The sequence below is a fragment of the Nannospalax galili genome, unplaced genomic scaffold (assembly GCF_000622305.1).
Source record: "Nannospalax galili isolate Female #2095 unplaced genomic scaffold, S.galili_v1.0 scaffold7, whole genome shotgun sequence".
Classification (NCBI taxonomy): Eukaryota; Metazoa; Chordata; class Mammalia; order Rodentia; family Spalacidae; genus Nannospalax; species Nannospalax galili.
In genome coordinates, this window is record NW_008359081.1 from 6,798,085 (window position 1) to 6,810,591 (window position 12,507).

The window sequence follows — 12,507 nt, forward strand, 5'->3', positions numbered from 1 at the left end:
AACCACTCTAAGACTTTATTTCTGGGTGGTTGATCTAAGTGAACAAATATATCAACAAATGTCTGCCCACTGCTATTGGCCCTGGAAGCCGCAAAGGACATTAAAGACAGGACAGAAGTTCAGCTCTGGTTCTTTCCCTATGAGGTCACCTTGTACTGACTCTTGAGTTTTGGTAACTGCTTTCCTCACTCTGCTTTAAGAACAGGCAGCTGGGCTGCTACTTGCTCTGTGTTCCTGTATTACTATGGCTTCCCTATCCTAATTGAACCATTCCTTATAAATAAACCCCTTTGAGTAGAAATAAAGAAAGAAAGAAAGAAAGAAGAAAGAGAGAAAGAATGAAAGAAAGAAAGAGAGAGAGAGGAAGGAAGGAAGGAAGGAAGGAAGGAAGAAAGAAAGAAAGAAAGAAAGAAAGAAAGAAAGAAAGAAAGAAAGAGAGAAAGAAAGAAAGAAAAATGTATTCTCTTCCAGTAGTTATCACCTGCCAATAGCTCCTTAGTGAAGGAGGAGCTTGGATATCATCTCCCATATCTATGCAGGAATTTTGGCTGGATTGGTCTTCAGCAGGTGATTTATGCAGATTACTATAGCTAGTGTGAGTTTATGAGTGTGATGAAGTCATGTCAAGTGCAGACATTTACATTTCACAACAGTCCTTTCCATCTTCCTGATCTTGCATATTTTCAACCTTCTACCAGTTTTCCTGTACCTTAGCAGGGATGGGGTTAATATATGTGTCCCATTTAGGACTGAGTACTGAGTACTAAGTCTCTGTTTTTTAACATTTTGACCAGTTACATAGATCTCCATAGTTTGCTATCCACTTCAAAAAGAAATTGAGAGGGGGTAGAAGTGGATACAGATCCTGTCTCAAAAAAAAAACCAAAAAAAGAGGAAATCTAAAAATGATCAAACATATTGTATGAAATTTCCAAAAACTTCAATTTAAAAAACTTAAAAATAAATGATGCTTCTCAAACCAAGTTTCAGAACATCTCAGGTCTATGGGTATAAACATAAATATTTAGAAGTCAATTTGATAGCATGACCATTTAGCAGAGTAACATTTGACAAAGGCAATTGACACCAATCTAACCATTCTACTTCTACTACTGGGATAAAATGGTAGAAATAAAGACCAAACTGTAGCAAAATAAAATAAATTAGTACATGTCATGATTACTATTTATTGTCAACTTGACATGATCCTAGGCATGTGTTTGGGGGATTATCACTTTCATTGAATAGATTTAGGAAGATCTGTCTCCTGAGGTTGGCACCTTCCCCAAAATGAGAGAATGAGATACTCAGCTATGTAAGTGGTGAAAGGATGGTGAGCAGTAGAAAGCATCCACTGCTCACTGCTTCTTCCTTGGGATTGTGATGTGACCAGCTGCTTTGAACTGCCATTGCCTTAACACTCCAGCTATGATGAAGTGAGCTTTGAAGTACCAGAAAAAATCCATTCTTCCTTAAGTTGCTTTTATCAGAGTATTTTTTATCATAGGACAGCAAAAAAAATTAGACAATATCACAAATCAGATTTTTAATGCAAAATTGAAGGATTGATATATATGTATATATATATATATATGTATATATGTATATATATGTATATATAAAAAATATCTTTATGTCCACAAGGAAAATGATAAACAATAACAATACACTGAGTTTCATATAAATCTCAAAGTACATTTTGATTAAATTGAATTCAAAATAGTGGAAATGTTTTAAGAGCCAGGGCTGGTTCATGAACACAGGACAGCAGAGGCTTTCAGGCCATGGAAGCTTGCTCATATTCACTCATCGCAATGCTGGCATTGAACACACGTCCCATGTCCACTCAATTAAACAAGGGTCCAAAGGGGAGGAGAGAAATTGATGGCAGACTGGCACTAGAATGAGAACTATTCCAGACTGATTGTTGCTAGGTGAGGGAGAATATGACTTACATATGGTCACTTACTAAACCCCAGTAGACACATTTAAACTGAAGGACATTTGGGTATGAAAGCATGAATGAATAGGACTTAACATGTATGGCAGAATACATAAAGTTTGGTGTGGGGATGGAGGAGGGGTCTAAATCTGATTAAGAACTGTTGTATGGAATTATAAAAGCTCAATAAAAATATATATAAAACATCAAAATACTGAAAGCTGGTATGTTATTTCATACCAGGATGTGAAAATCAGGTCACCCTTGTCTTTAAAAACTACTTGACTATTCTGACAACTGTGTCTACTTATTATCTTGGATTCCAGTATACACTGATTAAATAGTGGGCTATAAATTTCATATACTTCCTAGAAAATTAGAACATGACCTTGCTTGCAAATAGTTTCTTTACAGATGTAATTATGTAAGGTACAATGAGATCATTACCTAGTAGTGTTAGTCTTGCATCAACTATTATTGGTATCTATATGAAAAGATAAGAAGCACCTTTGATGAGAGCCAGATGTAGAGTGCTGTGAAAAGATAAAGGCAGAGAATGGAATGATGTGTCCACATGCCCCAAACATCAATGTTTGCTCATAGTTTTTAGAAGCCAGGGATAAAGGGAATCAAATCTTCCTCAGAGTTCTGTAAAAACTAAACACTGCTAACATAGTGTGGCCCGATTCCCTCTGGATCTCCTGCGCAATCAGACAAACCATATAATATATTTTATTAGTTTACAAAGGAATATGTACCCAGTGCCCGCCATATCAGACTGTGCTACACCCATAGTCACCACTAACATTCACTTGTGCCTCTGGGGCGAGGGATTTCCCCAGGTCCACAAGAGTCAGTGCACTCTGTCCCTCAGCTGCTGGGCGGCTGGCTGCACATCCCCTACACCACAGGCAGGCGCTACCTAAGGCTCGTGGCTTCCATCCCAAGATGGCTCCCAGCAGCCCCTTCGTAGTCCACGCTCCTCGTCAGGCCCTGCATATTGGAGGAACCAGCCAATAGGGAGACATTCCACCCCTTTCCTCCACTCTTACAATATTCCCATCGATCTTCCATTAAAGTCTCTGAGCCTTGGAAGGGGTGATAGATGTGGGGAAATCTCTCTTGTATCATGGTGAGACAGTGGCTTCTTGGGACTTCCCATTAGTCATCTTTAGGCCATGGTCACTGATCTATCTCAGTGATGTTTCTTCTACTCTAAAGACAAATGGAAGGAAGTAGACACATTTAAACAAACATGAATGTCAACACAAATGCCTAGACGATATCCCAGGTGTACTATACTTATTAAACAATATAGTCATGATGGCTTCTCCACTAGGGCCTGTATCCTGTCTCGACACAAGGCATTGGCCTAGCCTACAGCACCAGATGTGTGTTTCACCCTTAAGTGCAGGGCTTATCCAATTAGAAATTTGGCAGTTGTACTTGTGTTGGTCAAGCCATTATTGCACTTGGAGGTATTGCTTGGCATGTCCATAGTGTGCAGCATGTGGGGTCCATTGTTGAGTAAATTATAGGGGATCCTTTATTCCCTAACCATCCACAGCATCAATATGAACGTCATCCATCCAGTGGCACGGAGTTTTTTTTTTTTTTTTTTTTTTGGCTTGGTCTCAGTTCCATCTCTTCTTCTCCCATGTTCAAAACATGCAGTGTCCTCAGCAACATGGCCTTGCTGAACTTTCTCATGTACAACCAACATCAATGGCAATAGCCTTGGTGAACTGGAGAACCTCAGGGATCTCTCTCTGACCAACAGCTTATAGGAGGGCAACCCACCCCTGGTACTGTAGATTTTCTTAACATTGGTATAGTTTGGGAGTCTCTATCCTCATCTTACCCAACCTACATAAAACTCCCAAGAATCATACAGCTATAGCTGGCCTCTGCTTTTTCAGGTATCTTTCAAATGGGTATCACGTCTGTAAAACACTGGAAGGAACATTAACATTATATATTAAATCACTCATAGACAAGATCTCACAAAGCATGGAAAGGTTTTGTCCATTTGTGTTAACTGTTTCCTCCATAGATCCTTGACAGCTACCATAGCATGAGTAAGAAGCATTAATTTGGTTAGCTCTTTACCATTTTTAGTTATCCCTTTGGAGTCATTTTGCACTTGGGGGATTTTACATGGGGTCTTTTTGTATTATTTTATCTTGATACACTTTCAGGTGTTGGCTCCAGTTGCCTGACCCTTCACTGGGCTAAGAAGGCAGAGGGCTTCTCCTGTCCCCACTGCACTTGTTGGTTCCCTGAGTCAGGCAGGCTCTGGGTCTGCCTCTTAACTGTAGCTATATCTGTCCTCTTCCTATTGACCACATCAGGTTGCTGAGGGAGAACTTGGTGGGAAAACCTGTTTCCATCCCTAGTATAGACTTTATCAGAAGAGAAATGCATCTTATTTAATCCTTGGGGATTCTTAACCACCCCCTTTTCAGTTTTTATTCTTCAAATATTCTTTGTAAATTGTTCTTCTGGTTTTAAAACCTTCCAGAAATGCCTTAGTACTGATTTTGGTTTTCTATGAATCTTTTCTCTGGGGATTTGGGCTTGACATAAGTCTTGCCACATTTGTCTTCGCATAACCCAAGTGGACCATTTCCTCCGTCTGGTCTTTTTTATATCTCTTATAGGGTGTTCTGTTATTTTACAGACATGTTTTCCATGCCGGTCAGAATCATTTAGATTTGTCAAAGCCTCTCTCACTTTACAAAGATCTTGTCCCATCAAAGGGCTTAGTGAAACCATTAAAGCCCCATACCATTCTCGAGGTCCCAGTTGAATTAAGCTTTCTTTCATATCTCTGGTGAACACAGTCTTATCTGGCTCAGTGAACTGGGAATCATATATTGCTTTTCTCATACCTACTTCTCTCAGTAATGCCTGCCCCACCTTTATAGTCCTCCAGCCCCTGCTAATCATGTTAGTCTCCCTTGGTGACAACCATGTATCTTTAATGCCTTGAACCAGCTAGCCCATTAAGGACTGCTCCCCCCTGCACTGGCCTAGGTTTGAACAGCCTGTATCGCAAGGATGGATGGCTGGTTATATAACTCAACTGTGAAGCTTCTGAAGGACTTAGACTGAAGTCATTTGCTCCCATGCCCCATTCTCTCACAAGCCACGTGGCCAGGGGCTCTCTGCTTGCTTGCTTGTAAGTTTTTCCTAGTTTTAACAGTTCTACCATGGAATATTTCCTAGCTACAGCACAGTTTGATTTTTTTTCCTTTTTATTATTCTCTGTCTTTTCCTCTCAGTCCTTGGACTTTACACAAGTCAAAGTATCCTGCCTTTTTTCTCTCTCTAGCTCTGCAACTGGGTCTGCCAGTTCAGCCTTTTCAGCTCTCCCCACCTGGGGCACATCTTTTATCATGCAAAGTGGCCGCTCTCTCCCTTGGCACTCCAATTGTGTCCAGGTCAGGTAAAAAGATTTTCTAGCCTTCAGATAACCTTTAACAAATCTTCACATACCCACAACATATCCCCACATTTAAAACATAGCTGTGACCCACACTTCTGTGTGGCTAGCCTCTTTTTAGTTACAGATTTTATGATCCATTAAATAACCCATATGACGATCCATAACCCCATTAAGCATATTGGTTTTGATTGGCTTCTCTCCTGGATTTGGGACTCAGAGGACCTGCCATAGGGGCAGCTGGAAAAGCACTGCTTTCTGAGGCCCACACCCCCATGGCTGTAGTTCCTTTATCCAGCCAGACTATGCCAGCTTTGTGGCCAGATTTCCTCTGGGTCTCCTGCGCAATCAGACAAACCACATAATATATTTTAAGTGAGTTTATTAACTTACAAAGGAATGAATACCCAGTGCCTAGCCCCACACCATGACTCAGAGCCCACCTTATCAGACTCTGGTACACCCATAGTCACCTCTAGCATTTGCTCACAACTCCGGGACCAGCTATCGCCCCAGGTTCAAAAGAGTCAGTTCATTCTGTCCCTCAGCTGCTGAGCACCTGGCTGTGCATCCTCCACACTAAGTGTGCTACCCGCTGCTCTTGGCTTCCCTCCCAAGATGGCTCCCAGCAGCCCCTTCCTAGTCCACGCTCTGTGTCAGACCCCACCCACTGGAGGAACTAGCTAATAGGGAGACACATTTTGATGTGAGGTTTTTAGGATCCATAACTCTGAGATCATAATTCTGCAGCCTATTTAGTCACCATGTTTGTGGTGCTTTCTTATAACAACACCAGAAAGCCACTATAATTTTTGGTGAGTTTTTACACTTTTCATACAATATAGTTTGATTGTATTCAGATTCTCTCCCTTTCCAAAACTTCCCTCCATCTGCTGCCCAATTTAATGAACTCTCTCCTTTAATGTGGGTCTATCCACTGGGTCAATCAAGCATCCCATCCCTGTAAGGCAGTCTTTTCCCCTCCTAGTAGTCATGAATTACCAAAAGTTCCATAGATTGCATTGTGATTTCTTACCCATTTCCCCATGTCTATGCTGGCATTTTGTCTGATTTGAGTTTCAAAGAGCTTGTGCATGCTGTCAACATTGTAGTGGGTTCTTATGAGTATCTGATCAGCTGTCTGGAAGACTGTTTTCCTTGTGTTCATACACCCCTCCCCTGGCTCTTACAGTTTTTCCTCCTCTCTTATAATTTCCCTTTTATTTTGTTATTAAGAGAAATCAAATGCTTATTTTAAAAAGTCCTCACATAGTACACATCATCAAAGCAGACTTGTTTGTGTTCTAATTCAGAATGCCTAGTAGAATTGGGAGACTAAAATATGGTAAAGGATAGAACATGATACCTCATCCCTATCTACTTTGGAACCAGCTGTTCGCAGATCAACAGGGAACTGTATCTCACAAGGAATGTAATAACAGCTAACCGAGGCCTGCACCCACCTGGAGGTGACCTACTTTTAGAGACTGGTGGATAATAACTTTCAGCCTTTATCAGACAAACGATTTCTAGAGTTTCAGTTCCTGATAATTGGCAGAGCCTCCTGAGTAACATCAAATCTTATCACCCACACAGATTTTGCCAAAATATTTGAAAGCACTCTCCCAAAATTGTTACACTTCATGTATTTTTAAAGGCAAGAATCTGGAAACATTCCACCCCTGATAAATGTGATTCACACAGAAAAGTTGAGGACACCACATTTTATGAATGCAAATAGAATGCAGAGGTTAACTATTGCAGAGATTCTCTATTCATAGTACTGATAATCTGAGGTCATCTCTCCTTTTACCTCAAGATAACTCCAACAATAATTATGCCATATTTTAGTTATGGATTTCATATTTTGAAAGAGAAGCAGCTAGAGTAGATAAAATGCACAATTCACCTCTTTATAATCTGGCCTCATTCTTTTGTTCAGTGTGTGTGATAGACTGAGCATATGTCCCATACTCATTACTGAACTCATGTCTTTAATTTCGGGTTTCTACACTCAAGGGTTGTATCAATTGATATCAGTATGCCAGATATTCATTTATGATCAGCAAAAGTTTTAGAAGTTCAAAATATATGCATTGATATTAAGTTTAATTACTGATTTTTAAAAAATGTTGTATTTATTATTTTTATTCTACGTTTATGACAGTATTTCCTGCATGAAAGTAAGTGCACCTGTGCAAGTCAGTGCCCATGGAGGTTAGAACATGGTGTCAGGTCCCCTGGAACTGGAGTTATGGATGGTTATTAACTACCATGTGGGTACTGGGAATTGAACCAGGGTCTTCTGAAAAATAAGCTAGTGTTCTTAAATGCTAAGCTGTCTTTCTACCCCCTCTACTGAAACTTCTTAAGAATTCTGTCTTTTCATTGAATAAACCTTTTAACAATGGCATTATAAAATCATTTCAAAGAGATTACAACTTAATGGATGTGATCTTGTTGATTTCCTATTTGACTGAAAAAACTGTTTCAGTCTACATCAAAAAACATGAGTTATAGATGTCACAATTAATTTAAACAGTTTTTATATCTTACAGAAGAAACTATGGGACTTCTAAATGTCTACTTCCTTTCTTTGTTGTCTCATTACTTTCTGCTTTAAACTTCTAATACATCAAAAATTAATTTGTACTTTTTTTCAAATCTATGACACAACTTACCTCTGTGACTCTGCTTTTGTTTTCCTCTCTAAATCTGTACATTTCTATTTATTGTATGGTCAACTTGCTACAAAGTTCAACGTTGATCTCAAAATTCTCATTTCATGCAATGTCATATTTTTCCTGAAATTCTTATTATTTCACCTCCATGTTATACTATTAATTTATGCCCATCTTCTACAGGACTGTCAGCTCAAATAAGCCTGACTCTCAATATATGAATATATAATAAAGATATGTTAGGCCACATTTATAGGTATAAACCATCAACAGAAGTTTACATGCACATGATTGATAGAGGGCATGATGCTCTAGAAAAAAAACTTTAAGGAAGAGAGTATGGCAGGGTAAGGAAGTTGGGATCTGACTAAGGAGCAGAGGTCATGCTAATTGTGAGTTTGACATGATCTTCATAAGAAACTTTGCACTACAAAGTTGTCTCAACTGGAGCAAGTAACAGGTGATTTGTACATCCTTATCACTCATATTTTTTATAGTAGGCCACACCTAGTAGGGTACAAATTTCACAGAAATGTGTTTTTTTTTTTGTTAATCAAACAATCTCCAATGGTAAATGGCTGCAAAGTGTTAGTACAAAAGTCAAATAGGCCGAGATTCATCAGTTTAGTCAATGATAAGAATACTTCTTATCAATCATTGATGCCTTTGTTAACATGAAAATTTAAACACAGGGCCATGTACCTGCCCAGCGAATACCCTACCACTTGTCCAAAAACTCAGCCTTTTTGAGGTTTTAATTTGAAATAAAGTCTACCTAAGATACACAGGTTGGCCTTGAACTCACTGTGTACCACAGGTTGGCCTAGAACTCCTGCTTTTCCTCCTTTACCTCCTGAATCCTAGGAATTCAAGCATTTGCTTCCATGCCAACCACTTACACTTTCACATATTAGGATGCAATATGTGGAAGTTCTATCATTAGATTTTTTTTCAAGTTTCAACCTTTAAGCTTGTTACCATGGAAATATTTTGAGCTCTTACATATGTAGGAATAGTGACTTAATTAAAATACTTTTTCTAATCTCATTTGAATATATTGACATTTTCCAGTGCATATAGGTTTTGTTTGAAATGATACTATAGTTTGAACTCTCAGGAAAGCAATTAGTTCTGAATTCCAGTTTTATCACTGTCATCATATAAGCTTCCCCAACCTTAAAGGTGATAAAAGAAAGGAATAAGGATGATACATCCTTCTTTTCCTCTCCAAAATAATTTTATGGCTTCATAATCTCCCAATGCCTATAAAGGAATATGTGCTGCAAAGTGCTGTGGAAGCAGACTATGCCCATGGAGTCCTCCAGTCAGGAAGATAGTGTAATGAAAAAACATTTTGAGCAAGGCTTTATAGAAAGGCATTTCATCCTGGAATAACAACAACAACAAAAAAGATGGCATACTATTGTTACAGGCAATTACCTGAAAATAAATTTTTAATAAGAACAATAAAATTTGCCTGGTATGTGTCATAATATAATTAACAGCATCTACAAAATTGTTTTTCACTCAACACAGTTTATATGCTGAAATAAAGAAAACAGGAATGAATCAATAGCAATTTTAGTCATCTGGAGTACAGTTTTGTGTAATCACATATACTTTTAAGATTTGAGATATCTTGCTACACAGTTATAAAAATATTTGCGGTTCCATAAGAAAAAAATGTCTTTATAAGGAGATGCCAGGGTACATTGGAGTAAAATGTCATTATCTCTATTCTATTTTCAAGTTAAGTGATAAAAAAGCCTTCTGATGGACAGAATAAGAAAGAAAGCATTTGCAGAAATGAGGCAAGCTCTGAAGCTAGTGAAAAAGAAAGCACTTCTATAAGTTATTTAAATGTCTTTTTCAAATACTTTGAGTATGCCTTAGCTTAAGGATTTTTGTCACCTTATATTTCATAGAAGTTAGTAGCTTCTCTGTTATACTGATAATACAGACGTATCATCCCTGTTACAGCCCAGTATTATGTATGTGTGTTAGGGAGAGAACTGATAGTTAAAGATGCTGTTACCACACTTTTTGCAACATGCTCATTATCCCAGGGTTAAATGGCCGAGGCATGCCGATAGCAAATTTGAATCCCCCTTAGATTGCACAACAAGTTCCAGAACATTCTTGGCATCAAAGATGATGTCTTGACTGAAAAAAAAAGTTCCAAGATTTCCCTTGGAAGATGTTGCTTTCAAGAATAGAGAAAGCAAAGCCTCACCACATTGGTTTCTTTTTTATAATTTCTTTAATGGTCTCTAGAAGTCAGAGTAGAATACTTGTCCACTTGTGTGTTTAACTGTGAAACTTTTACCAGAGATCAACTAAGTTTATTGTATTTCCTTCTGTCTTGTTAACTATACCGTCTTTATTCCTGATTTTATAATTATGGGTCAAATCACTAAGAAAAGTTATACTGAAAAGTAAATAAAATTTCTATAGAGAATTAACTGATGTAACAGGACATTGGACTAAGTAAATGATTGACTAGTATGAAAGAAAGGTGTGTTATTCTGGTTAGGTTACTATAAAAACATATAGGCATAGAATCTTACATAATAGTCATTTATTTTCGCCAGTTCTGGTGACTGGAAAGCCCAATCTCAAGATTCCAAGCAATTTAGTTTTTTTGATGGGTCTTCATAACTTGTGAGTGGCTACCTTCACTCTGTGTACTTACAACATGAGCTCTTTTTGAGCTCAATATGAGATATAAACAGCAAGTTCTCATGTCTCTATAAGGATACTAATAAAAACAGAAGAAGCCACAACCTTCTGATCTCACATAACTGTAGCTACCCAGGAATGGTCCCATCTTCAACACCAAAGCATTGTGTTAGGGCTTCAACATGTAATTGGGGGTACAGACATTCAGTCCATAGCAAAAGAGAACCGTAATTTAAAAAGGAATGGCTCCAATTGCATGTAGAGATGATATCGAACTTCCTTTTTTTCTATGCTTAGGCCAGAGATGCAAGTCTTACTGAGAATGTATTGCCATGAGGTGAATGACACAAATCACTTAAGTCTGCATTAGTGGAACTTTATAGGAATATAATTGCCCACTGAAGTTGCCAGAGATATTCTTTCTGAAATTCATGTGAAATCTATTCATTAGAATATGTCTCACCAGAGGATTTGCTAAAGCGTTTACTAAACTGCTGGATATTTTTCATTGCAGAGGTCAGGTGGTGGGGAATCCATGCACACTGCAAGAAAGTGCCAAGCAAGCCAACTAGAACAGAAAATTGTGTCCAGCATCCTCTGCTGACATGAATTTAATACCAATGAGCCAAGGAGGCCCAAATATATTTTCATAGAGCAGACAAAACAGGATATTTATAACAGAGAGATTAATAAATCAATAATGAGCCTATTGATGTGAACTAAACTAAATATGGGAAGAAACAGACTAAGTAAGCAATGCATTGTTTTCCTGCAGAGTAAACAACTTTGGAGGGCAATTCTCTCTCTATCTCTATCTCGTTGTTTATTGCTTTGTATTTGCTGTTCCTAGAGTAAATCTAACTCAGTACATATGTTCTGTAAATATTTAAGTAAATGAATAAACCAACTGCTTAATCTTTTCCTTAATGTTTGTCCTCTCTCTCTCTCTCTCTCTCTCTCTCTCTCTCTCTCTCTCTGTCTCTTTTTCTACAGCCGATGGATGCACAGATTGGTCTGTTGATATCAAGAAATACCAAGTTTTGGTGGGAGAGCCTGTCCGAATTAAATGTGCACTCTTTTATGGTTATATCAGAGCAAATTACTCCCTTGCCCAAAGTGCTGGACTCAGCTTGATGTGGTATAAAAGCTCTGGTCCAGGAGATTTTGAAGAGCCAATAGCCTTTGATGGAAGTAGAATGAGCAAAGAAGAAGACTCCATTTGGTTCAGACCAACATTGCTACAGGACAGTGGTCTTTACGCCTGTGTCATCAGGTAACCTTTTCATTCAATTTTTGTGGAATCAATGAAACCAGATAGTGTTTTGTAATACTTAAAATTTCTTGCTTTTGTGTTCAACTAAAGGTATTCACAACATGTGCCTGTGTTGCCACGTTTTAAAATTTGGAATCTAAATCATAAAAAAAATGGGTTTGCAATTTATATTGAGACATTATTTCAGCTTATGGAGAAAAGAGATACCATCTGGGTATCTACTTCTGTTGCCAAAAATGACTAAAACCTATGAAATAAAATCTATAGAGGAAGTAAAATGTTTCAAATGAAATGTAAGCAAAATGTTGCAGAAAGAATGTATAGTTTCTTGCTAAATGGGCTGTAACATTTTGTTGTTGCCCTTCACAGGCAGATAGAGCAGAAGCACCTCTGATTCATGCACATCTGCAAAGACAACTTAAGTTCTCTTACTCTCTCTACCTCTCTCTCTATCTCTGTCTCTGTGTCTTTATGTCTCTCTCTCTCT

General features: G+C 38.2%; 1 protein-coding gene across 1 annotated transcript in view; it reads left to right on the top strand.

The window, feature by feature from the left end:
* The window catches only part of Il1rapl1 (interleukin 1 receptor accessory protein like 1), a 1,446,478-nt gene that overhangs the window by 704,933 nt on the left and 729,038 nt on the right, over positions 1-12,507 (top strand). Inside the window, exon 3 of the mRNA XM_008822725.3 lies at positions 11,741-12,020. Coding sequence (XP_008820947.1) covers positions 11,741-12,020 — 280 coding nt within the window. The remainder of the gene's footprint in view (positions 1-11,740; positions 12,021-12,507) is intronic.